This window comes from Lithobates pipiens, unplaced genomic scaffold (genome assembly GCF_037356315.1).
Source record: "Lithobates pipiens isolate NorthernLeopardFrog02 unplaced genomic scaffold, aLitPip1_a1.2 Scaffold_13, whole genome shotgun sequence".
NCBI lineage: Eukaryota > Metazoa > Chordata > Amphibia > Anura > Ranidae > Lithobates > Lithobates pipiens.
In genome coordinates this window covers 544,147,336-544,174,946 of record NW_027507718.1, presented here as the reverse complement: position 1 = coordinate 544,174,946, position 27,611 = coordinate 544,147,336, and the positions used below count along the sequence as shown (strand labels likewise).

General features: G+C 48.4%; 2 protein-coding genes across 4 annotated transcripts in view; both read left to right on the top strand.

Annotated features, from left to right (window-relative positions):
• LOC143975796 (N-acetyltransferase 8-like) overlaps positions 1-27,611 on the top strand; it is a 96,036-nt gene that overhangs the window by 42,462 nt on the left and 25,963 nt on the right. The window contains exon 1 of one of the 3 annotated variants that reach the window (XM_077478334.1): positions 799-872. The exons of the other annotated variants lie outside the window; for them this stretch is intronic. The gene's annotated coding sequence lies outside the window, so the exon portion shown is untranslated. Of the gene's footprint in view, positions 1-798; positions 873-27,611 lie in introns of those variants that run through there. 3 annotated transcript variants of the gene reach the window in all.
• On the top strand, positions 21,286-22,106 carry LOC143976250 (putative N-acetyltransferase camello). Its single transcript, XM_077478662.1, has one exon. The coding sequence runs from the start codon at positions 21,318-21,320 to the stop codon at positions 21,990-21,992; it is 675 nt and encodes a 224-aa protein (XP_077334788.1). The 5' UTR covers positions 21,286-21,317; the 3' UTR covers positions 21,993-22,106.

Below are 27,611 nucleotides of genomic sequence, written 5' to 3'. Positions count from 1 at the left end.
ACATGATGTTTCACTGCAACTGTGCTACACAAAGAAGGGCTACAAGTTCCCGCCTGTAAAGGGCTATTGCTAATCTGACTGAGAGCCTATCAGATTATTCAAAGTAAGCTGGAACAAACAAATGATTCTGTGGGAAGAAAATGAAGGAGACTGTATATACACACTATATTGTCAGAAGAATTGGGACGCCTGCCTTTACACATGAATCTTTAACGGCATCCCAGTCTTAGTCCGTAGGGTTCAATATTGAGTTGGCCCACTCTTTGCAGCTATAACAGCTTCAACTCTTCTGGGAAGGCCGTCCACAAGGTTTAGGAGGGTGTCTATGGGAATGTTTGACCGTTCTGTTGTTCTCTCGCTCCCTTGTCACCTCCTCCCATGCTCGCCTCAGGACTTTTCCCGAGCCTCTTCCATCCTATGGAACTTCCTACCTCAATCTGTCCAATTATCTCATACTCTGCTTGGTTTTAGACGTTCCCTGAAAACCCTTCTCTTCAGAGAAGCTTATTTTGCCCCTACCTAACAATTGTACTTTTATTCTCTCCATCAGCTCATCCCCCACAGCTATTACCTTGTTTATCACTTGACCCTCCATCCTAGATTGTAAGCTCTAACGAGCAGGGGCCTCCGATTCCTCCTGTATTGAATTGTATTGTAGTTGTACTGTCTGTGCTCATGTTGTAAAGCGCTACACAAACGGTTGGCGCTATATAAATCCTGTATAATAATAATAATAATATAAGAGGCTGGTATACCAACAGAAGCACCTTGTCCCTCTTGACCCACAGCTCTTGGTAATGGAAGCTCAATGTTGTGGACTTAGTATACGTGGAGAGGTGGTCCCAATGCTATGGTGCTCCCAATGAGGAGAGGTAAGTTGGCCTAACTATGTGCACAGAGGCAGACTGACAACTCATGGGGCCCCCGGGCAATAGAAGAAGATTATGGGGCCCCCGGGCAATAAGAGATTATGTGGACCCCAGGCAATAGGAGATTATGGGGACCACAGGCAATAGATTATGGGGCCACGCAGTATACACACACACACACACATACAGTATACACACACAGACACACAATATACACACAATATACACACACAGTATACACACAGAATACACATACACACACTGAAAAGGTACTGGAGAGGCAGGGCAGCTTCCAGGGCAATCTTGGGATTTAAAAAAAAAACACAGATTTTTACATATTGTCCCTGGTTTTATTGAGGCTGCAAACCCCTATGGGGCCCGTTAGTGGCATGGGGCCCTCGGGCAGTGCCCGAATGCCCGAATGGTCAGTCCGCCCCTGTATGTGCACTTGTGGTCTGTGCTGAAATGGCTGTTACGGAATGTTTAACCTTGCACATGTCCTTCTCCACCCAAAATTTTGATAGTATGTCAAATGTGATATGACACGGGAAGCTTTGTGAAGGTGTCAAGTTGCAGTAAAGTGCTGGAAATGCATTTGCGTGTGGACACCAATTTATTCTTTTTTTTTTTTTTTTTTTTTATTTATAACTGGAAAAGAGGACCAACCAGGCCACAACAAGTATACAGACAAAATAACCACCATACAGGCACAGTCCAGAGCAATACAATAAAAAAAAAAAAAAAGGGAATAAATCACAGAACAAAGCATCAACATAAGTATGCCCTGGTACCTATATTTTACGACCAGTTGTCCTGGCTCGGCGGGGCCTCCCCCCATTTTTTTCAGATGTGTAGAAAACAGTAAGAGCTTGTATAAAGCCCTGGAGTGCTAAGAGAAGCCAGAATAGAAAAAGAGTGGGAAACGGGGAGAATGGGGGGGGGGGGGTGCCGGAGAGAGAAGGTTGGGGGGAAGGGTAAGGGAAGAGGGGATGGGGAAGGGGAACTCACGAACATGGGTGTCCTGTTTATGCTCGGAGAAGGCAGTTCATCTCTACGGTTCAGCCTGCTACTAGTGGCCTCATGATGGGGGTCCAATGGACCCTCTAAGAGCCTGCCCCTCTTGCGAGTATTTAAACATGTTCCAGAGCTGCCATGTTTTGGAGTATAACGCTTGTCTATGTTGACTTGTCAAGATCAGGTCTTCCATCTTATTAATATCTTCCACTTTCCTAATCCAGATATCTAGAGTTGGCGGAAGCTGAGACTTCCAAGAAAGGGGGATACAAGCCTTTGCTGCATCCACCAGATGCCGAACCAAAGATTTTTTGTAGAAGCGTGTAGGTATATTGGTTGCATGCAGTAGAAAAAAAGCCGGGTCATTAGGGATTTTGTGATCAGTGAACTTCTGTGTGATTCGGCGCACCTCCCCCCAGAAATGCTGAAGTCTGGGGCAGGACCAGAAGACTGCTGACACCAATTTATTCTGAATATTAAGGCCTCTGGCTGGGGTTTGGCATGAATGATCTTATGGCCAGGAGACACGTGTCCAATATGGTGTCTACAAAGGCAGGGGAATGGGTGCCCTATCCAAGAAGAAGCGGGGTGTGACTGTAAAGCTTGGCGTCAACATCTGCCCAATCACAGGCCCCCTTTACGAGCTTAAAGCACACCCACACTTTTATTTCATCTAAAGAAGAAATATGCTTTGATTCCAAGGAGGTGGAGGCAACGCCTACTTATTATTATTGTAAAATCACAGAGAAAAAAAATGTCAGGACACGACTTTTACTAAATACCTAAACAAAAGTGAGTACACCCCTCACATTTTTTGTAAATATTTTATTATATCTTTTCATGTGACAACAATTGATTTTAAAGGGGTTCTGCACTCATAATACAACATTTGCCCATTCTGTTGCCTCTAGTTAATATATCTCATAATGCCACCTGTTTTTTTTTTTTGATTCACCTACCTTTTGTAATCTTCAGTAGTTTATTTTAAACCCCTGCGGCGATGGGCGGTCTCTTGCGGGGATCAGCGTCATTTCCTGTTGAAGCCCGCACTGTCTCCTGGGATCTCGTTCGTGTAATCCCAGGAGACATTGCGGCTAATGCACCCGACATCTCGCGAGATTTCGGGTGCTACAGCCGACATCTCGCGTGATTTTGGTAATTACAGCCGAGATCTCGCGAGATCTCGGCTGTAATTACCGAAATCACGCGAGATGTCGGCTGTAGCACCCGAAATCTCGCGAGATGTCGGCTGTAGCACCCGAAATCTCGCGAGATGTCGGGTGCATTAGCCGCAATGTCTCCTGGGATTACACGAACGAGATCCCAGGAGACAGTGCGGGCTTCAACAGGAAATGACGCTGATCCCCGCAGAGACCGCCCATCGCCGCAGGGGTTTAAAATAAACTACTGAAGATTACAAAAGGTAGGTGAATCAAAAAAAAAAAAACAGGTGGCATTATGAGATATATTAACTAGAGGCAACAGAATGGGCAAATGTTGTATTATGAGTGCAGAACCCCTTTAATAGAAGTTGCCTCCAAGTCTGATCCCCGGTCTTAACTGAAGCAACTTTCCAGGAAGTAAAAATTGTTTTCTAGGCAAACCCCTCCCTCCCACAGAGCTGATTATTATGTGATTGGCCACTGGTAAAGTCTCCTCTCCTGGAAGCAACTTCAAGTTGCCTTGTAAGTTGCCTCAAGTCGTGCTGCGATTCACACTCAAGTCGTGTCCAAGTTGCCTCCCAAAGTCTCTCTCAAAGTCGTGTTGCCCCTGTGTGAACGGACCCCAAGTCGCCTCAAGTCGGACAACATTTAAAAATCAATGTAAGTGAATGAGAGCCGTCTTAATGTACACTACTGAAGTCGCTCCGACTTCAGAAAAGGTTCCTGTACTACTTCAATCCGACTTGTAGGCGACTGGTACCCATTGATTTCAATGGAGGTTGCCTCCAAGTCGGATCTCCGTCTATACGGAGGCGACTCTGACAGAATTATCAGCTCTCAAGAGGGAACTCCACGCCAAATTAATGAGAGCATACCAGGCCCTTAGGTCTGGTATGGATTTTAAGGGGAACCCCCCTACGCCGAAAAAACGCCCCCCAGATCCATACCAGACCCTTATCCGAGCACGCTACCCGGCCGGCCAGGAAAGGGGGGTGGGGACGAGCGAGCGCCCCCCCCTCCTGAGCCGTACCAGGCTGCGCGCCCTTAACATGGGGGGGTGCCTTGGGGAAGGGGGGCCGCGTGGCCCCCCCACCCCAAAGCACCTTGTCCCCATGTTGATGAGGACAAGGACCTCTTCCCAACAACCCTGGCCGTTGGTTGTCGGGGTCTGCGGGCGGGGGGCTTATCGGAATCCGGGAGACCCCTTTAATAAGGGGGCCCCCGGATCCTGGCCCCCCACCCTATGTGAATGAGTATGGGGTACAATGTACCCCTACCCATTCACCTGTGAAAAAAATGTACAAAAGAAAACACAACACACAAGGGTTAAAATAGTTTATTGCACAGCTCCGGGGTCTTCTTTCGTCTTCGGGGGTCTTCTTGCCGGACTCCTCCGCTATCTTCTGCTCTTTTGCTAGCGGAGGAGCCCGGCTTTCTTCTTCGCTGCCACCCTCTTCTTCCGACTTCGGGGGTCTTGTCCCCCTCTTCGGTTCTTCTTGCTGGGCCACCGCCTCTTCTTCTAGCTCTTTTACAAGCGGTGGCCCGGTTCACACTACAGTGACCTGAAAGTCGGCAGGACTTTGCCAGGCAACTTGGAGGCAACTTCGAGGAAACTTGGAGGCAACTTGGAGGCAACTTGGAGGCAACTTGGAGGCAACTTCGAGGAAACTTCGAGGCAACTTCGAGGCAACTTCGAGGAAACTTGGAGGCAACTTCGAGGAAACTTGGAGGAAACTTGGAGGCAACTTCGAGGAAACTTGGAGGCAACTTCGAGGAAACTTGGAGGCAACTTCGAGGAAACTTGGAGGAAACTTGGAGGCAACTTCGAGGAAACTTGGAGGCAACTTCGAGGAAACTTGGAGGCAACTTCGAGGAAACTTGGAGGCAACTTGGAGGCAACTTGGAGGCAACTTGGAGGCAACTTCGAGGAAACTTGGAGGCAACTTGGAGGCAACTTGGAGGCAACTTCGAGGCAACTTCGAGGAAACTTGGAGGCAACTTCGAGGAAACTTGGAGGAAACTTGGAGGCAACTTCGAGGAAACTTGGAGGCAACTTCGAGGAAACTTGGAGGCAACTTCGAGGAAACTTGGAGGCAACTTGGAGGCAACTTGGAGGCAACTTGGAGGCAACTTCGAGGAAACTTGGAGGCAACTTCGAGGCAACTTCGAGGAAACTTGGAGGCAACTTGGAGGTAACTTCGAGGAAACTTGGAGGAAACTTGGAGGCAACTTCGAGGAAACTTGGAGGCAACTTGGAGGCAACTTGGAGGCAACTTCGAGGAAACTTGGAGGCAACTTCGAGGCAACTTCGAGGAAACTTGGAGGCAACTTCGAGGAAACTTGGAGGCAACTTCGAGGAAACTTGGAGGCAACTTGGAGGCAACTTGGAGGCAACTTGGAGGCAACTTGGAGGCAACTTCGAGGAAACTTGGAGGCAACTTCGAGGAAACTTGGAGGCAACTTCGAGGAAACTTGGAGGCAACTTCGAGGAAACTTGGAGGCAACTTGGAGGAAACTTGGAGGCAACTTCGAGGAAACTTGGAGGCAACTTGGAGGCAACTTGGAGGCAACTTGGAGGCAACTTCGAGGAAACTTGGAGGCAACTTCGAGGAAACTTGGAGGCAACTTCGAGGAAACTTGGAGGCAACTTCGAGGAAACTTGGAGGAAACTTGGAGGCAACTTCGAGGAAACTTGGAGGAAACTTCGAGGAAACTTGGAGGCAACTTCGAGGAAACTTGGAGGCAACTTGGAGGCAACTTGGAGGCAACTTCGAGGAAACTTGGAGGCAACTTCGAGGAAACTTGGAGGCAACTTCGAGGAAACTTGGAGGCAACTTGGAGGCAACTTCGAGGAAACTTGGAGGCAACTTCGAGGAAACTTGGAGGCAACTTGGAGGCAACTTCGAGGAAACTTGGAGGCAACTTCGAGGAAACTTGGAGGCAACTTGGAGGCAACTTGGAGGCAACTTCGAGGAAACTTGGAGGAAACTTGGAGGCAACTTCGAGGAAACTTGGAGGAAACTTCGAGGAAACTTGGAGGCAACTTCGAGGAAACTTGGAGGCAACTTGGAGGCAACTTCGAGGAAACTTGGAGGCAACTTCGAGGAAACTTGGAGGCAACTTCGAGGAAACTTGGAGGCAACTTGGAGGCAACTTCGAGGAAACTTGGAGGCAACTTCGAGGAAACTTGGAGGCAACTTCGAGGAAACTTGGAGGCAACTTCGAGGAAACTTGGAGGCAACTTGGAGGCAACTTCGAGGAAGCTTGGAGGCAACTTCGAGGAAACTTGGAGGCAACTTGGAGGCAACTTCGAGGAAACTTGGAGGCAACTTCGAGGAAACTTGGAGGCAACTTGGAGGAAACTTGGAGGCAACTTCGAGGAAACTTGGAGGCAACTTGGAGGCAACTTCGAGGAAACTTGGAGGCAACTTCGAGGAAACTTGGAGGCAACTTGGAGGAAACTTGGAGGCAACTTCGAGGAAACTTGGAGGCAACTTGGAGGCAACTTCGAGGAAACTTGGAGGCAACTTCGAGGAAACTTGGAGGCAACTTCGAGGAAACTTGGAGGCAACTTGGAGGCAACTTCAAGGAAACTTGGAGGCAACTTCGAGGAAACTTGGAGGCAACTTGGAGGCAACTTCGAGGAAACTTGGAGGCAACTTCGAGGAAACTTGGAGGCAACTTGGAGGCAACTTGGAGGCAACTTCGAGGAAACTTGGAGGCAACTTCGAGGAAACTTGGAGGCAACTTGGAGGCAACTTGGAGGCAACTCCGAGGAAACTTCGAGGAAACTTGGAGGCAACTTCGAGGAAACTTGGAGGCAACTTCGAGGAAACTTGGAGGCAACTTGGAGGCAACTTCGAGGAAACTTCGAGGCAACTTCGAGGCAACTTCGAGGAAACTTCGAGGAAACTTGGAGGCAACTTCGAGGAAACTTGGAGGCAACTTCGAGGAAACTTGGAGGCAACTTGGAGGCAACTTCGAGGAAACTTGGAGGCAACTTCGAGGAAACTTGGAGGCAACTTCGAGGAAACTTGGAGGCAACTTGGAGGCAACTTCGAGGAAACTTCGAGGCAACTTCGAGGCAACTTCGAGGAAACTTCGAGGAAACTTGGAGGCAACTTAGAGGAAACTTGGAGGCAACTTCGAGGAAACTTGGAGGCAACTTGGAGGCAACTTCGAGGAAACTTGGAGGCAACTTCGAGGAAACTTGGAGGCAACTTGGAGGCAACTTCGAGGAAACTTGGAGGCAACTTGGAGGCAACTTCGAGGAAACTTGGAGGCAACTTCGAGGAAACTTGGAGGAAACTTGGAGGCAACTTCGAGGAAACTTGGAGGCAACTTGGAGGCAACTTGGAGGCAACTTCGAGGAAACTTGGAGGAAACTTGGAGGCAACTTGGAGGCAACTTCGAGGAAACTTCGAGGAAACTTGGAGGAAACTTGGAGGCAACTTCGAGGAAACTTGGAGGCAACTTCGAGGAAACTTGGAGGCAACTTGGAGGCAACTTCGAGGAAACTTGGAGGCAACTTGGAGGCAACTTCGAGGAAACTTGGAGGCAACTTCGAGGAAACTTGGAGGCAACTTGGAGGCAACTTCGAGGAAACTTGGAGGCAACTTGGAGGCAACTTCGAGGAAACTTGGAGGCAACTTGGAGGAAACTTGGAGGAAACTTGGAGGCAACTTCGAGGAAACTTGGAGGCAACTTGGAGGCAACTTGGAGGCAACTTCGAGGAAACTTGGAGGAAACTTGGAGGCAACTTGGAGGCAACTTCGAGGAAACTTCGAGGAAACTTGGAGGAAACTTGGAGGCAACTTCGAGGAAACTTGGAGGCAACTTCGAGGAAACTTGGAGGCAACTTGGAGGCAACTTCGAGGAAACTTGGAGGCAACTTGGAGGCAACTTCGAGGAAACTTGGAGGCAACTTCGAGGAAACTTGGAGGCAACTTCGAGGAAACTTGGAGGCAACTTGGAGGCAACTTCGAGGAAACTTGGAGGCAACTTCGAGGAAACTTGGAGGCAACTTGGAGGCAACTTCGAGGAAACTTGGAGGCAACTTCGAGGAAACTTGGAGGCAACTTGGAGGCAACTTCGAGGCAACTTCGAGGAAACTTCGAGGAAACTTGGAGGCAACTTCGAGGAAACTTGGAGGCAACTTCGAGGAAACTTGGAGGCAACTTCGAGGAAACTTGGAGGCAACTTGGAGGCAACTTCGAGGAAACTTGGAGGCAACTTCGAGGAAACTTGGAGGCAACTTGGAGGCAACTTGGAGGCAACTTCGAGGAAACTTGGAGGCAACTTCGAGGAAACTTGGAGGCAACTTGGAGGCAACTTGGAGGCAACTTGGAGGCAACTTCGAGGAAACTTGGAGGCAACTTCGAGGCAACTTCGAGGAAACTTGGAGGCAACTTGGAGGCAACTTCGAGGAAACTTGGAGGCAACTTCGAGGAAACTTGGAGGCAACTTGGAGGCAACTTGGAGGCAACTTGGAGGCAACTTCGAGGCAACTTCGAGGAAACTTGGAGGCAACTTGGAGGCAACTTCGAGGAAACTTGGAGGCAACTTCGAGGAAACTTGGAGGCAACTTGGAGGCAACTTGGAGGCAACTTCGAGGAAACTTGGAGGCAACTTGGAGGCAACTTGGAGGCAACTTGGAGGAAACTTGGAGGCAACTTCGAGGAAACTTGGAGGCAACTTGGAGGAAACTTGGAGGCAACTTCGAGGAAACTTGGAGGAAACTTGGAGGCAACTTGGAGGAAACTTGGAGGCAACTTCGAGGCAACTTCGAGGAAACTTGGAGGCAACTTGGAGGCAACTTGGAGGCAACTTCGAGGAAACTTGGAGGCAACTTCGAGGAAACTTGGAGGCAACTTCGAGGCAACTTCGAGGCAACTTCGAGGAAACTTGGAGGCAACTTGGAGGCAACTTGGAGGCAACTTGGAGGCAACTTGGAGGCAACTTCGAGGCAACTTCGAGGAAACTTGGAGGCAACTTCGAGGCAACTTCGAGGAAACTTGGAGGCAACTTGGAGGCAACTTGGAGGCAACTTGGAGGCAACTTCGAGGCAACTTCGAGGAAACTTGGAGGCAACTTGGAGGCAACTTGGAGGCAACTTCGAGGCAACTTCGAGGAAACTTGGAGGCAACTTGGAGGCAACTTGGAGGCAACTTGGAGGCAACTTCGAGGCAACTTCGAGGAAACTTGGAGGCAACTTGGAGGCAACTTCGAGGAAACTTGGAGGCAAATTGGAGGCAACTTGGAGGCAACTTGGAGGCAACTTCGAGGAAACTTGGAGGCAACTTGGAGGCAACTTCGAGGAAACTTGGAGGCAACTTGGAGGCAACTTCGAGGAAACTTGGAGGCAACTTCGAGGAAACTTGGAGGCAACTTGGAGGCAACTTGGAGGCAACTTCGAGGAAACTTGGAGGCAACTTGGAGGCAACTTCGAGGAAACTTGGAGGCAACTTCGAGGAAACTTGGAGGCAACTTCGAGGAAACTTGGAGGCAACTTCGAGGAAACTTGGAGGAAACTTGGAGGCAACTTGGAGGAAACTTGGAGGTAACTTCGAGGAAACTTGGAGGCAACTTGGAGGCAACTTGGAGGAAACTTGGAGGCAACTTCGAGGAAACTTGGAGGCAACTTCGAGGAAACTTGGAGGAAACTTGGAGGCAACTTGGAGGAAACTTGGAGGCAACTTCGAGGAAACTTGGAGGCAACTTCGAGGAAACTTGGAGGCAACTTCGAGGAAACTTGGAGGAAACTTGGAGGCAACTTGGAGGAAACTTGGAGGCAACTTCGAGGAAACTTGGAGGCAACTTCGAGGAAACTTGGAGGCAACTTCGAGGAAACTTGGAGGCAACTTGGAGGCAACTTCGAGGAAACTTGGAGGCAACTTCGAGGAAACTTGGAGGCAACTTCGAGGAAACTTGGAGGCAACTTGGAGGCAACTTCGAGGAAACTTGGAGGAAACTTCAAGGCAACTTGGAGGGAACTTCAAGGCAACTTGGAGGGAACTTCAAGGCAACTTGGAGAAAACTTCAAGGCAACTTGGAGGGAACTTCAAGGTAACTTTGAGGCAACTTCAAAGGAAACTTCAAGTAATTCCTGGGTAATCTTCTTGTAATGTCGGATCCAAGTCACATCAATTAAAATAAGGATCTGACTTGGAGGAAACTTCCATTGAAATCTATGGGTACAAGTTGGCTAGAAGTCGACTTGAAGTAGTACAGGAGACTTTTCTAAAGTCGGAGCAACTTCAGTAGTGCACATTAAGACAGCTCTCATTCACTTCAATGGAATTTCTTAAGTCCAGCGACTTGGGGAGACTTGAGGTCGGACAAGTTGGATCCCAGGTCGCTGTTGCGTGATCCAGCACTGAAGAAGTGACACTTTGCTACAATGTAAAGTAGTGACTGTTTATTGCAACACACTGAGCTGACAGGCAGCAATACCTATCAGAGTCAGCCATTGAACCTCTTCATGCAGGTGGCCTTGGGGCAGAAAAAACAAGCAGCTGACTTTACAGCGTAAACCTCTTGGCGCCGGCTGCATGCAAATATGCGGTCAATTGGCAGGCGAGCCTTGGTGCCGAGCGGCACCATATTTGTGTGCAAAAACAGCCCTCACCACAATTACAGGGGACTAACGGCTGCTTGCCATCGGCACAAGGCCTGCACGCTCCTGGCACAGTTAAGGGTGGCTAACGGCTGCATGCGATCAGGAGCTTTCAATCATGTGGCCACCATGACAGCCAATCATGGCGGTCACATAATCTTAAACCCCGCCCTGCCTCCCAGCATCCTAAACCCCTTAAAGGGCCAGGAGGTACCGGATGGAAGGGGTTAAGGAAGGGTGTGGGGGAGAGGAAGGTTAAAACATGTCTCAACTGCCTGTTTTTTACTGCCCCCCCTCCGCCAACCATAACTGTGAAAGAGCGTTTACAGATTTACCCTTACTTCTTGTCTAATAAAATTGTTGTCAGTGGAACAGAATGTAAGGTAGAATCACCCTAAGAAAGGATAGCAGTAGGAACCAACCATCCAGGGGGTGCTAACCCTTACCAATTTTGTCCAAAATGTAGAAAAAAAAATGATCCGACATACACTCTGTAGCGGCCATAACCCTTTGTAGGGCGGCCTTAACTTACTGGGCTTACCGGTTGCCTCCTCTTGGCTTGTTCTTCCACGTCTAGGGGTTTCCAGGGTTGATACCCAACAACTTGAACGCTGACACCAATAAAGTCCTTTTGAAAGGTTTTGAAAGGTTTTATTTTGCAAGGGTAACATCCAATAGCACAGTCTCATATGGGAACAGAGGGCACGGGTGAAGAACTCAGGCACCTTGTACTGCAGATCCAACAAAAGTCTCTGATTCCACCCAGAGAGTAGCCACTCGCAGCTGGGCACTTCAAGGCTGAACAGATCTCTAGCCAGAGATCATGGCAATCAGCATGTTGCCTCAAAACTTGAAACAATGCTCTGAACGTGTACAAGTTGTAACTAAGGGTGAACAGGAACCTTTTTCCTCAGTACCTGGAACGTTCTCTGTCTCCTCAATGGTACTAGAAAAAGTGTGGATTCGTCAATGTCCTTCCCAACTCCGTAACCGGGCACTTCTCAGGATGCCACTTGCCGGCCCTCCTCTGAAGAGTCCTCCCCCGGTCACCTTCAGGAGCTGTGGTGTCCCCCCAAGCCGAGAGCACACCCGGACACCTTGAATCCTCCCTCAGTTACTGCGCCTCGGACAAGCCGGTTTCGAGAACAGACGGATCCCTACCCCAGACTAGATGGGTCCAGTGGGGGCATCTAAGAGGAACACCCCATGACTGGGTCCCCTCGCGGGGCTACCCCGGTCCTGGAACCAGAACAGACCACACGGGCCTCACAAACTCCTCTCCCTCCAACACGTGACCCACACATCTTAAGTACCCCTTCCCAGACTCCCCAGCGGGGGCCCGGCACTCCCACTGATTGACTCCGAGAAGGCTGATACTCAAAACGTCCAACCAGGCCTGGGTCTGGCCTGTCATGTGCGCCTCACCGCTCACATGACCAGGCAGAACTTCCAAACACAGCCCGACCAGACTGATGTCAAGGCCAACCTATGTAATTAACCCTCAGAACCCCACTACTGTTCTGAGGCAAAAACTAAATTTACAGGCGTATGACACTTTGTGACAAAAGTATTGGGACGCCTGCCTTTACACGCACATGAACTTTAATGGCATCCCAGTCTTAGCCCGTAGGGTTCAATATTGAGTTGGCCCCACCCCTTGCAGCTATAAAAGCTTCAGCTCTTCTGGGAAGGCCGTCCACAAGGTTTAGGAGTGTGTCTATGGGGAATGTTCGACCATTCTTCCAGAAGTGAGGTCAGGCACTGATGTTGGATGAGAAGGCCTGGCTTGCAGTCTATGCTCTAATCCATCCCAATGGTGTTCTATCGAGTTGGGGTCAGGACTCTGTGCAGGTCAGTCAAGTTCCTCCACCCCCAAACTCGCTCCTCCATGTCTTTATGGACCTTGCTTTGTACACTGGTGCACAGTCATGCTGGAACAGAAATGGGCCGTCCCCAAACTTTTCCCACAAAGTTGGTAGTATGAAATTGTCCAAAATGTCTTGGTATGCTGACGCCTTAAGATTTCCCTTCAGTGGAACTAAAGGGCCAAACCCAACCCCTGAAAAACAACCCCCACACCATAATCCCCCTTCGCTGTAATTCATCCCACAGGATGAATTTGGTGGGAGACTGCAAGCCAGGCCTTCTCCGTTTGGTAATGTAGTGTATGTTTTCACACAAAATTCCTACTGCTTTCCACATTTTTCTAATTGGATTGTTGTGTGGCAACATTTAAATAAATAGACCCCAGAGTGTCATTATTATTATTTTATGTAGTAATATATAAGAGTGGTGTTGCGCTATTCTATCACCAAATCATCAATATGGGCAATATATTTCTATGTCCCTCCTCTGGCGCCAATAATCATAGATGAAACCAGGCACAAAAATAGAGGTAAAGTATTGTGCAGAGAGAAATTAAATAGTATAATTAAATAGCCCAATACTAATAGATGTGCTTCGGGACAAAAATATTATGGAAATAATAACCTGAGTATGCTGTTCATGTAAACAATAAAACTTCTATAAGGGCCGGTTCACACAGCAGGCGAGGCAAGGCGACTCCGACTTGCCTCGCCGCGACCTGCCGCGGCCTCAGCGGCGACTTGCAAATGACTTCTGTATAGAAGTCAATGCAAGTCGCCCCGAGGTCGCCCAAAAGTAGTGCAGGAACCTTTTTTCTGAGTCGGAGCGACTCGAGTCGCTCCTCTCAGAACGGTTCCATTGTACAGAACGGGGGCGACTTGCGAGAGCGAGGCGAGGCGAGTCGTGTCGCTCGCATCGCCCGCTGTGTGAACCGGCTCTAAGCATCCATATAAAGTGCAAAGTGACCCAATAGTATAAAAAGGTGTATAAATTAATATCGTGCAAAAAGTGCAAATAACAATGCACTATATGCTCAGCTTGTGCAAATAAGCAAATACACTGCAAGAGCAGCCAAAAGAACAAAAATAAATCAATCCAAATGTATACAGGTGAATAACAGTCGACATTCCAATATTGAAATCTTAAAATATAAATCAGTGCTCAGTTCATAAGCGGTGCAGGAAAGCTTCTTAAGTGCAAGGGCTTCACTGTGCAAATTGTGCAATTTTCCGAAAGGTGACAGCATCCAGGTGTTGTACCACTCCGTGCAAACACACACTAGTAGGCAATGGCCCCTTACCTTGCGGTAAGGAGATACCGTATTTATCGGCGTATATACGCTGATCCTCTGCGATTTCTGGGCTCTGGGCGGCTTTCAGCCACTTTCGGCCCTTCTCAGCGGCTTTCGGCCTTTCTCGGCGGTTTACGGCCGCCTTCGGCCTTTCTCTGCATCTTTCGGCCGCCTTCGGCATTTCTTGGCGGCTTTCGGCCCTTCTCAGGTGGCCGAAAACCCCCGAGAAGAGCCGAGAGCGGGCGAAAGCCGCCGAGGACGACCAAAGGCGACCGAAAATCGCGGGTGCGTGTTATACGTCGATCCTCTACGATTTCTGGGCTCTGGGCGGCTTTCAGCCACCTTCAGCCCTTCTCGGCGGCTTTCGGCCGCCTTCGTTCTTTCTCGTCGGCTTTCGGCCGCCTTCGGCCTTTCTCGTCGGCTTTCGGCCGCCTTCGGCCTTTCTCGTCGGCTTTCGGCCGCCTTCGGCCTTTCTCGTCGGCTTTCGCCCGCCTTCGGCCTTTCTCAGCGTCTTTCGCCCGCCTTCGGCATTTCTTGGCAGCATTCGGCCATCTTCGGCCCTTCTCAGGCGGCCGAAAACCACAGAGAAGAGTCGAGAGTGGGCGAAAGCCGCCGAGGACGACCAAAGGCGGCCGTAAATCGCGGGTGTGTGTTATACGCCGATCCTCTACGATTTCTGGGCTCTGAGCGGCTTTCAGCCACTTTCGGCCCTTCTCAGTGGCTTTCGGCCTTTCTCGGCGGCTTATGGTCGCCTTCGGCCTTTCTCGGCGTCTTTCGGCCGCCTTCGGCATTTCTTGGCGGCTTTCGGCCCTTCTCAGGCGGCCGAAAACCACCGAGAAGAGCCGAGAGCGGGCGAAAGCCGCCGAGGACGACCGAAGGCGGCCGAAAATCGCGAGTGCGTGTTATACTCCGATCCTCTACGATTTCTGGGCTCTGGGCGGCTTTCAGACACTTTTGGTCCTTCTCAGTGGCTTTCGGCCGCCTTCGGCCTTTCTCGGCGGCTTACGGTCGCCTTCGGCCTTTCTCGGCATCTTTCGGCCGCCTTCGGCATTTCTTGGCGGCTTTCGGCCGCCTTCGGCCCTTCTCAGGCGGCCGAAAACCACCGAGAAGAGCCGAGAGTGGGCGAAAGCCGCCGAGGACGACCGAAGGTGGCCTAAAATCGGGGGTGCGTGTTATACGCCGATCCTCTACGATTTCTGGGCTCTGGGCGGCTTTCAGCCACTTTCGGCCCTTCTCAGTGGCTTTCGGCCGCCTTCGGCCTTTCTCGGCGGCTTACGGTCGCCTTCGGCCTTTCTCTGCATCTTTCGGCCGCCTTCGGCATTTCTTGGTGGCTTTCGGCCCTTCTCAGGCGGCCGAAAACCCCCGAGAAGAGCCGAGAGCGGGCGAAAGCCGCCGAGGACGGCCGAAGGCGGCCGAAAATCACGGGTGCGTGTTATACGGCGATCCTCTACGATTTCTGGGCTCTGGGCGGCTTTCAGCCACCTTCAGCCCTTCTCGGCAGCTTTCGCCCGCCTTCGGCCTTTCTCGTCGGCTTTCGGCCGCCTTCAGCCTTTCTCTGCGTCTTTCGGCCGCCTTCGGCATTTCTTGGCGGCTTTCGGCCGCCTTCGGCCCTCCTCAGGTGGCCGAAAACCACCGAGAAGAGCCGAGAGTGGGCGAAAGCCGCCGAGGACGACCAAAGGCGGCCTAAAATCGCGGGTGCGTGTTATACGCCGATCCTCTACGATTTCTGGGCTCTGGGCGGCTTTCAGCCACTTTCGGCCCTTCTCAGTGGCTTTCGGCTGCCTTCGGCCTTTCTCGGCGGCTTACGGTCGCCTTCGGCCTTTCTCGGCGTCTTTCGGCCGCCTTCGGCATTTCTTGGCGGCTTTCGGCCGCCTTCGGCCCTTCTCAGGTGGCCGAAAACCACCGAGAAGAGCCGAGAGTGGGCGAAAGCCGCCGAGGACGACCAAAGGCGGCCTAAAATCGCGGGTGCGTGTTATACGCCGATCCTCTACGATTTCTGGGCTCTGGGCGGCTTTCAGCCACTTTCGGCCCTTCTCAGTGGCTTTCGGCCGCCTTCGGCCTTTCTCGGCGGCTTACGGTCGCCTTCGGCCTTTCTCGGCGTCTTTCGGCCGCCTTCGGCATTTCTTGGCGGCTTTCGGCCGCCTTCGGCCCTTCTCAGGCGGCCGAAAACCACCGAGAAGAGCCGAGAGTGGGCGAAAGCCGCTGAGGACGACCAAAGGCGGCCGTAAATCGCGGGTGTGTGTTATACACCGATCCTCTACGATTTCTGGGCTCTGGGCGGCTTTCAGCCACTTTCGGCCCTTCTCAGTGGCTTTCGGCCGCCTTCGGCCTTTCTCTGCGGCTTACGGTCGCCTTCGGCCTTTTTCTGCGTCTTTCGGCCGCCTTTGGCATTTCTCGGCGGCTTTCGCCCGCCTTCGGCCTTTTTTTCGGCGGCTTTTGCCCGCCTACGGCCTTTCTTGGCGGCTTTCGGCCCTTCTCGGAGGCCGAGAACTACCGGGTGCCGCCGAGATACACAGGACATCTCGGCTGCGACATTTTTAAAAATAAAAGGCAAGGCTGCAATGAGGACAGGCTGCAAGACAAGGCTGCAATGACACTGACAAGGCTTCAGATGGACACTGACAAGGCTTCAGATGGACACTGATAAGGCTGCATTGATGGGCATTTAAATGTAAGTTTTTTTTCCTTAAATTTCCCTCCTAAAAGTTTTTTTCCTTAGAATTCCCTCCCAAACTTGGGATGCGTGTTATACGCCGATAAATACGGTAACCGCATATAAATATAAGCCCACTGGATCTTTTCAGGCTCTTCTCCCCAAATTCATAAGTATTACTTCTCCTTTTATGTCTTTGTCTCTCGGTGGGAGCGAGGATAAATCAATAGAGGAGGAGTATCATAGTGTAGTATTTTAAAACGATCATACATTTTATTAAATAATGTCTCACAGGGTACTCACATAAAATTCAGATTAAAACTGCTTATCTCCAAACGAGCAGCGAGCTCGCCGCTGTGTGCATTAAAATTGAGCGTCTTTCCCGTCCCTACGCGTGACGCCACGCCCACATGACTTCATCAGGGGATGCTGGGAAAGCACACTCTCAATCTGTATATAGTCTGCAGGGTATTCCTTGTACAGCAGCCATTTTATTATAGTTTCCCATAGGGAGAACTATGGTGGCCATTTTCTAGGAGACCAGAAGCGCGGCATATTCATTGAACAAACGGACCGTGTGTCACTAGTATGGCCGTCGCCATTTTATAGGTTATTTATCAATCACCGAGGCAAGGCAAGCTCTTCGGCAGCTGTAACAGATTTTTAATTGGTCATTCCCACGGAAAACACTGTTAGTGAGGAATTACCAACATATACTAAGGAAAAAAAATCTCTATGTTAAAAATGGGTGTTAGGACACTCCATATTGATGCACACCACATTTAAAAGCATATTATAATAAGAAAATTACCGCAAAAAAAAAAAAATTATATATATATATATATATATATATATATATATATATATATATATATATCAAAAAAATATATGTAATATCAGAGAAATGTAATCTAAATGTAAAATATATATATTTATATATATATATATATATATATATATATATATATATACAGGAAAAAATATCTTTTTACTATTTTATGTAGTGCCATCATCTGCCGTGGTGCTGTACAGTGTTAGTTATCATTTTTTTTACTCTTCCACAGAGATATATCATGTCTCATTTCTTAATACGACTGTACAAGGATTCAGATTACGTCGCGGTCAGGCGACTCTTTGCCTGTGGAACTAATGAGCACGCAAATGGAGCCTTTAAGCGTGGCATAAGACGGCCACATTTTGGGGTCACACTATTGATCTTTCTCATTCTTCCATTTTTTGACATTGTGTCCTTTACTACCTCCATTATTGCCTTGGCCGTGGACATTTCTTTTGTGTGGCTTGTTGTCTGGCATCTCTTCAAGTCTTACGTTGAGTTTTGTTTGCGCGATGACTTGTTGGACATCCAGAAGTACTATATGAACCAAGATGGCGCCTGTTTCTGGGTGGCGGAGTCCGGAGGACAAGTGGTTGGGACGGTGGCTACCGCTCCTTCTCCATATACCGGTGGAGAAAAACACTTGGAGCTGAAACGCCTTTCAGTGTCCAAAATCGCGGGTGCGTGTTATACGCCGATCCTCTATGATTTCTGGGCTCTGGGCGGCTTTCAGCCACTTTTGGCCCTTCTCAGTGGCTTTCGCCCGCCTTCGGCCTTTCTCGGCGGCTTACGGTCGCCTTCGGCCTTTCTCTGCATCTTTCGGCCACCTTCGGCATTTCTTGGTGGCTTTCGGCCCTTCTCAGGCGGCCGAAAACCCCCGAGAAGAGCCGAGAGCGGGCGAAAGCCGCCGAGGACGGCCGAAGGCGGCCGAAAATCACGGGTGCGTGTTATACGGCGATCCTCTACGATTTCTGGGCTCTGGGCGGCTTTCAGCCACCTTCAGCCCTTCTCGGCAGCTTTCGCCCGCCTTCGGCCTTTCTCGTCGGCTTTCGGCCGCCTTCGGCCTTTCTCTGCGTCTTTCGGCCGCCTTCGGCATTTCTTGGCGGCTTTCGGCCGCCTTCGGCCCTTCTCAGGTGGCCGAAAACCACAGAGAAGAGCCGAGAGTGGGCGAAAGCCGCCGAGGACGACCAAAGGCGGCCGAAAATCGCGGGTGCGTGTTATACGCCGATCCTCTACGATTTCTGGGCTCTGGGCGGCTTTCAGCCACTTTCGGCCCTTCTCAGTGGCTTTCGGCCGCCTTCGGCCTTTCTCGTCAGCTTTCGGCCGCCTTCGGTCGTCCTCGGCGGCTTTTGCCCACTCTCTGCTCTTCTCGGTGGTTTTCGGCCGCCTTCGGCCCTTCTCAGGCGGCCGAAAACACCCGAGAAGAGCAGAAAGTGGGCGAAAGCCGCCGAGGACGACCGAAGGCGGCCGAAAATCGCGGGTGCGTGTTATACGCCGATCCTCTATGATATCTGGGCTCTGGGCGGCTTTCAGCGACTTTCGGCCCTTCTCAGTGGCTTTCGGCCGCCTTCGGCCTTTCTCGGCGGCTTACGGTCGCCTTCGGCCTTTCTCTGCATCTTTCGGCCGCCTTCGGCATTTCTTGGTGGCTTTCGGCCCTTCTCAGGCGGCCGAAAACCCCCGAGAAGAGCCGAGAGCGGGCGAAAGCCGCCGAGGACGGCCCAAGGCGGCCGAAAATCACGGGTGCGTGTTATACGGCGATCCTCTACGATTTCTGGGCTCTGGGCGGCTTTCAGCCACCTTCAGCCCTTCTCGGCAGCTTTCGCCCGCCTTCGGCCTTTCTCGTCGGCTTTCGCCCGCCTTCGGCCTTTCTCTGCGTCTTTCGGCCGCCTTCGGCATTTCTTGGCGGCTTTCGGCCACCTTCGGCCCTTCTCAGGTGGCCGAAAACCACCGAGAAGAGCCGAGAGTGGGCGAAAGCCGCCGAGGACGACCAAAGGCGGCCTAAAATCGCGGGTGCGTGTTATACGCCGATCCTCTACGATTTCTGGGCTCTGGGCGGCTTTCAGCCACCTTCAGCCCTTCTCGGCGGCTTTCGGCCGCCTTCGGCCTTTCTCGTCGGCTTTCGGCCGCCTTCGGCCTTTCTCTGCGTCTTTCGGCCGCCTTCGGCATTTCTTGGCGGCTTTCGGCCGCCTTCGGCCCTTCTCAGGCGGCCGAAAACCACCGAGAAGAGCCGAGAGTGGGCGAAAGCCGCCGAGGACGACCAAAGGCGGCCTAAAATCGCGGGTGCGTGTTATACGCCGATCCTCCTTTCTGGGCTCTGGGCGGCTTTCAGCCACTTTCGGCCCTTCTCAGTGGCTTTCGGCCGCCTTCGGCCTTTCTCGGCGGCTTACGGTCGCCTTCGGTCTTTCTCGGCGTCTTACGGTCGCCTTTGGCATTTCTTGGCGGCTTTCGGCCGCCTTCGGCCCTTCTCAGGCGGCCGAACACCACCGAGAAGAGCCGAGAGCGGGCGAAAGCCGCCGAGGACGACCAAAGGCCGCCGAAAATCGCGGGTGCGTGTTATACGCCGATCCTCTACGATTTCTGGGCTCTTGGCGGCTTTCAGCCACCTTCAGCCCTTCTCGGCGGCTTTCGGCCGCCTTCGGCCTTTCTCGTCGGCTTTCGGCCGCCTTTGGCATTTCTCGGTGGCTTTCGGCCGCCTTCGGCCTTTTTTCGGCGGCTTTCGGCCGCCTTCGGCCCTTCTCGGAGGCCGAGAACTACCGGGTGCCGCCGAGATACACAGGACATCTCGGCTGCGACATTTTTAAAAATAAAAGGCAAGGCTGCAATGAGGACAGGCTGCAAGACAAGGCTGCAAATGACACTGACAAGGCTTCAGATGGACACTGATAAGGCTGCATTGATGGGCATTTAAATGTAAGTTTTTTTTCCTTAAATTTCCCCCCTAAAAGTTTTTTTCCTTAAAATTCCCTCCCAAACTTGGGGTGCGTGTTATACGCCGATAAATACGGTAACCGCATATAAATATAAGCCCACTGGATCTTTTCAGGCTCTTCTCCCCAAATTCATAAGTATTACTTCTCCTTTTATGTCTTTGTCTCTCGGTGGGAGCGAGGATAAATCAATAGAGGAGGAGTATCATAGTGTAGTATTTTAAAACGATCATACATTTTATTAAATAATGTCTCACAGGGTACTCACATAAAATTCAGATTAAAACTGCTTATCTCCAAACGAGCAGCGAGCTCGCCGCTGTGTGCATTAAAATTGAGCGTCTTTCCCGTCCCTACGCGTGACGCCACGCCCACATGACTTCATCAGGGGATGCTGGGAAAGCACACTCTCAATCTGTATATAGTCTGCAGGGTATTCCTTGTACAGCAGCCATTTTATTATAGTTTCCCATAGGGAGAACTATGGTGGCCATTTTCTAGGAGACCAGAAGCGCGGCATATTCATTGAACAAACGGACCGTGTGTCACTAGTATGGCCGTCGCCATTTTATAGGTTATTTATCAATCACCGAGGCAAGGCAAGCTCTTCGGCAGCTGTAACAGATTTTTAATTGGTCATTCCCACGGAAAACACTGTTAGTGAGGAATTACCAACATATACTAAGGAAAAAAAATCTCTATGTTAAAAATGGGTGTTAGGACACTCCATATTGATGCACACCACATTTAAAAGCATATTATAATAAGAAAATTACCGCAAAAAAAAAAAAAAAATTATATATATATATATATATATATATATATATATATATATATATATCAAAAAAATATATGTAATATCAGAGAAATGTAATCTAAATGTAAAATATATATATTATATATATATATATATATATATATATATATATATATATATATATATATATATATATATAGATATATAGATATATATATATATATACAGGAAAAAATATCTTTTTACTATTTTATGTAGTGCCATCATCTGCCGTGGTGCTGTACAGTGTTAGTTATCATTTTTTTTACTCTTCCACAGAGAGATATCATGTCTCATTTCTTAATACGACTGTACAAGGATTCAGATTACGTCGCGGTCAGGCGACTCTTTGCCTGTGGAACGAATGAGCATGCAAATGGAGCCTTTAAGCGTGGCATAAGACGGCCACATTTTGGGGTCACACTATTGATCTTTCTCATTCTTCCATTTTTTGACATTGTGTCCTTTACTACCTCCATTATTGCCTTGGCCGTGGACATTTCTTTTGTGTGGCTTGTTGTCTGGCATCTCTTCAAGTCTTACGTTGAGTTTTGTTTGCGCGATGACTTGATGGACATCCAGAAGTACTATATGAACCAAGATGGCGCCTGTTTCTGGGTGGCGGAGTCCGGAGGACAAGTGGTTGGGACGGTGGCTACCGCTCCTTCTCCATATACCGGTGGAGAAAAACACTTGGAGCTGAAACGCCTTTCAGTGTCCAAAAGCCACCGGGGTAGAGGGATCGCCAAGGCCTTGTGTAGGACGGTGATTGACTTTGCCCGGCAGAGGAGAGACTGCGAAGCCGTGATACTGACGACAAACATAGTGCAGATCGATGCCTGGAAGATGTATGAAAAAATGGGATTCAAGCTCGACCATACATTTTATCTGCCAACAAGATTTATTAAACTGTTGGACTTAAAAACTTTCTTCTACCGTTACAACATTCCAAAACTCCAGTGACAATACGTATCTGAAAAACCTAAAACTGATATCTAAAGTGCCTTGAAAAGGTATTCATACCCCTTGACATTTTCCACATTTTCTCATGTTACACCCAAAAACGTAAATGTATTTTATTGGGATTTTATGTGATGGACCAACTCAAAGTGGCACATAATTGTGAGGTGGAAGGAAAATGATGAATGGTTTTCAAAATGTTTTACAAATAAATTTGTGAAATGTGTGGGGGGTACATTTGGCGCCCCCCGGAGTCAATACTTTGTAGAACCCCCTTTCAGTGCAATTACAGCTGCAAGTCTTTTTTAGTCTTGTCTCTCCCATTCTTCTTTGCAGAATATCTCAAGCTCTGTCAGATTGGATGGAGAGCGTCTTGCCACAGATACTCAATTGGATTTAGATCTAGACTTTGACTGGGCCATGAATATGTTTTGATCTAATCCATTCCATTGTAGCTCAGGCTGTACGTTTAGGGTCGTTGTCCTACTGGAAAATGAGGAGAGAAAAATAGATATGGCGCTATACCGGTATGTGAGGACTCTCAATATGCTGGCAAATAGAGTGTGGACATAAATGTGCTATATTGTGTTGGTGAGTATCACATAAGTGGGGGCACATATAATTCTCAGCGTGCTGGTTGATTTAGCACAGAAACACGTATTGTATATATTTCTCAGCGTGCTGGTACATAAAACCCAAAACCACAAAAAAATCACAAAATAAACACAAAATAAAGGTCACAATATCACAAAACCTTGTGACCCTATTATGAAATGCTTATCTCTATATCATAACAGTACATGGTTATTAGTAAAGTGCAAGTGCAAATGAATTCATATGTGCCTTAAAAAAATATAAAGCTGAAAATAGGACTAGGTGTGTCACAAGGTTTTGTGATATCGTGACCTTTATTTTGTGTTTATTTTGTGATTTTTTTTGTGGTTTTGGGTTTTATGTACCAGCACGCTGAGAAATATATACAATACGTGTTTCTGTGCTAAATCAACCAGCACGCTGAGAATTATATGTGCCCCCACTTATGTGATACTCACCAACACAATATAGCACATTTATGTCCACACTCTATTTGCCAGCATATTGAGAGTCCTCACATACCGGTATAGCGCCATATCTATTTTTCTCTCCTTGTTTTTGCACCTTTCCACCCATCTGGGTGGAAATCAATAGAGGCTGCTCTTACCTTTACTTTGTACTCAGTTTTTATTCATCTTTACTCATATTTAATTCTAAGGTTGCATAGCGCAACCTACACCCCATTTAATTAACTACTGGAAAATGAACCCCCCGGCCTCAAGTCTTTTGCAGACTCTAACAGGTTTTCTTCTAAGATTGTCCTGTATTTGGCTCCATCCATCTTCCCATCAACTCTGACCAGCTTCCCTGTCCCTGCTCAATAAAAACATCCGCACAACATGATGCTTCCACCACCATGTTTCACGGTGGGGATGGTGTGTTGAGGGTGATGTGCAGTGTTAGTTTTCTGTCACACATTTTTCTGTCACACAGTGTTTTCCTTTTAGGCCAAAAAGTAAAATTTTGGTCTCATCTGACCAGAGCACCCTCTTCCACATGTTTGCTGTGTCCCCCACATGGCTTCTTGCAAACTGCAAACGGGACTTCTTATGTCTTTCTTCTTGTCACTCTTCCATAAAGGGCAGATTTGTGGAGAGCACGACTAATAGTTGTCCTGTGGACAGATTCTCCCCCCCTGAGCTGTGGATCTCTGCAGCTCCTCCAGAGTTACCATGGACCTCTTGGCTCTTCTCTGATGAATGCTCTCCTTGTCCAGCCGGTCAGTTTAGGTGGACGGCCATGTCTTGGTAGATTTTCAGTTGTGCCATACTCTTGCCATTTTCAGATGATGGCTTGAACAGTGAGATGTTCAAAGCTTGGGATTTTTTTGTAACCTAACCCTGCTTTATACTTCTCCACAACTTTATCCCTGACCTGTCTGGTGTGTTCCTTGACCTTCATGATGCTGTTTGTTCACTAACGTTATCTAACAAACCTCTGAGGGCTTCACAGAACAGCTGTATTTATACTGAGATTAAATTACACACAGGTGGACTCTATTTAATAATTAGGTGACTTCTGAAGACAATTGGTTCCACTATATTTTAGTTAGGAGTATCAGAGTAAACAGGGCTGAATACAAATCCACGCCACACTTTTCAGGTATTTGTAAAAAGTGTTGAAAACCTTTTATCATTTCCCTTGCACTTCACAATTATGTGCCACTTTGTGTTGGTCCATCACATAAAATCCCAATAAAATACATTTATGTTTTTGGTTGTAACATGACAAAATGTGGAAAATGTCAAGGGGTATGAATACTTTTTCAAGGCAGTGTATGCATTGCAAAAACAATGAAAATGAAGGACCTGGAAGAAACAAAAGGAATTCATTTCAAAATGCTTTATCTTATTATATGTGTCACTTATTAATTTGAATTTACAATGTGCATCCACATGATTTATTTGTGGTTTCATCCATGATTTATTTCTATGCATACGTGTCCTGCTAAATGTGATGTGATCTGGTGCTTTCTGTCCAAGTGCTTGTGCCTTTTCCTGTGTGTCAAGGGGAATATACAATGACAAAATGTTGATGGTGTATTAGATTTAAACAAATTATAGTTTTATTTCAGACCAGGAAACCAAAAGAAGGGACATTTTCTGTAAATCTGCCACATTGATTGAATTCATACTGTATTCATACTGTAATACCATTAGTCTGTGTTTTGCCTATATCCTTTCAGCTATTCCCCAAATGTTTTAACCATAAAAGACTAATGTAAAGGAAGTAATAAGAAAGGGAACACTCATGTGGGATTGTCTACCTAAACTTTCCAAATAAAAGGCAAGTAGCATAAACTGACAGTGGGATTGCATAATTACATTTCAACAAGAAAGGTCTGTGCCAGAATAACCTTCACCTGAGGATGGCGTTAGGGTCTGATTTCCTGAAATCACTCAGAGTAGAGAATACTATAATCTGAGCTAAGTAACGTTTAGCATATATCTATTGTATACAGACCATTGTTCATGCTCATGAGCTAGGATGGTAGTGTGTGTGCATGCATGTTGTATGTCTTGAATTGTTTATCCTGCATATTAATACACTACAGAAGTTTTTATGCGTCCTTGCTTTTACCTCAAAGAACCTTACAAAAATACAGAGCAAAATAATGGTAGAGCAAGGAAATGAAAAAGCCTGTAGTATATTAATGTGCTTTTGACAATGTGTGGTGTAAATGATTGGCCAGGCAGTGAGCACCTTTTTCTAGCCATTGCTTTAAAGGAGATATTGTCAAACACTGGACTCAAGCTATGTCAATAAAGATAAACAATAGCTCAGCCTTTTGACATATTTGACCCATGGCATGTATAGTGCCATCTAGGGTTTGGAGTAAGAAAATGTTTACCCCAAAGAAATTGATGCAATAAGATGATGGAAGTACAAAGGGTTATACCCATATGGGAATGGCTAACAAACTTTCCAAATAGAAAGCCAGCAGCACACACGGGAGGGGGGGCATAACGTTGAGGCAACACTAAATCTACACTAAGGGTCGGTTCACACAGGGGCAACACGACTTTCAACACGACTTTTGGAGGCAACTTGGACACGACTTCAACACGACTTGCACACGACTTACAACACGACCTTAAGTCGCCCCAGGCCAGGCGACTTTTGCTGTGGTCAATCAGAGAATGAGCTCTCAAGGGGGAAATCTACGCCAAATTAAAAAAAAAAACGGCGTGGGTTCCCCCTCCGAGAGCATACCAGGCCCTTAGATCTGGTATGGATTATAAGGGGAACCCCCTACGCCGAAAAAATGCGCGGCCCCCCCTTCCCCAAGGCACCCCCCCATGTTGAGGGCACGTGGCCTGGTACGGCCCAGGAGGGGGGGGCTTTCGCTCGTCCCTATCCCCTTTCCTGGCCGCCGGGTAGCGTGTTCGGATAAGGGTCTGGTATGGATTGGGGGGGACCCCCACGCCATTTTTTCAGCGTAGGGGGGTTCCCTTTAGAATCCATACCAGACCTAAGGGCCTGGTATGCTATTGGAGGGAGGCCCCACACCAATTTTTTAAAATAAATTTGCAGTGGAGTTCCCTTTTGAGAGCTGATAATTCTGTGAGAGTCGCCTTCGTATAGACGGAGATCCGACTTGGAGGCGACTTCCATTGAAATCAATGGGTACCAGTCGCCTACAAGTCGGATTGAAGTAGTACAGGAACCTTTTCTGAAGTCGGAGCAACTTCAGTAGTGTGCATTAAGACGGCTCTCATTCACTTACATTGATTTCTACATGTTGTGCGACCTGAGGCGACTTGGGGCGACTTGAAGTCGGATCTGAGTTGCCCCTGTGTGAATGGACCCTAATGAGAACCAGATCAACAAACCTCTTTCCTGCAAACGCTTAATGCCTGAAATCCTGTTCAAAGAGGAAATTATGGACCAGCTATAACAAAAGCTGATTTCTGTGTACCCTTACTGCTTACAGGCTATTGGCAGTTTTCATTTGCTAGGAAAGGCCAGTTTGCATGTGTGTATGTATGCATGTTTGTGACACTCTGTATGTTTTGTATTGGTTTCCTACAACTGTAAGTATTTTGTCCATCTAACATGCAACATTCTTGTTAAAGCGAACTGTCAGTCATTCTTCTTCTTTCAAGTTATTAAATTCTCTGCCCTTGTTTCAACTTTGGATAGTAACATGTCCCTTACCACAAAGTAGCAGAAAATATACAAACAAATCAGACTGTTATAGGTATCAAGAGGTGCCCCTAAACTCAGGAAAATGGCATGAGGCCTCGCCCTTGGTTAGTGGGGCAGCCCATTACATTGAAGAACCAATAAGGAACTGCATGAAGTGACATGAAATTGACCACAACTAGGAATTTAGTGTTTCCATAATCCATTGGCTAGGTTTAGGGCCTCCAGGAGAGCCTACAATTCTAGAGGGTTTGTACTCTGGCTTGTTCCAGGTTACAAAGGAATAAAGGAGTACGAAAGACTCTGTGAAGACTAAATATTTGAGTCCATCTATGCAAGGGGGGGGGCACAGATCGAAGAATATCTTCCCCGGCAGTATCTGTAGTGGGACCTAGACCAGTGATGGCGAACCTTGGCACCCCAGATGTTTTGGAACTACATTTCCCATGATGCTTATCAACACTACAGAGTGTGTGAGCATCATGGGAAATGTAGTTCCAAAACATCTGGGGTGCCAAGGTTCGCCATCACTGACCTAGACTGATCTTCCACTTTAAACTGAGCTTCAAAAGAAGCTTTGAGTCTGATACGCTTCTGAAATAAGATGGATTTCGGATTTAAGGCAAGTTCCACGGACAGTTGAGAACATGTTTAATTCATATTATTTCGTTGATATGTCAAAGGTTATTTGGGATTATGGTTAGGGTTAGGGTTGCGAGTTAGGGTTAGGCCTAGGGTTAGGGTTAGGCCTAGGGTTAGGGTTGTGGGTTAGGGTTAGGGTTAGGGTTAGGCCTAGGGTTAGGGTTAGGGGTTAGGGTTTAGGGATTAGGGTCAGGGTCAGGGTTAGGGGTTAGGGTTTCCCCTAGAAGAACAAGGTTAGGA

Bases quoted from the DNA above. Each gene is read 5' to 3' on its own strand.
- LOC143976250 (XM_077478662.1), top strand. From the start codon at position 21,318: ATGTCTCATTTCTTAATACGACTGTACAAGGATTCAGATTACGTCGCG.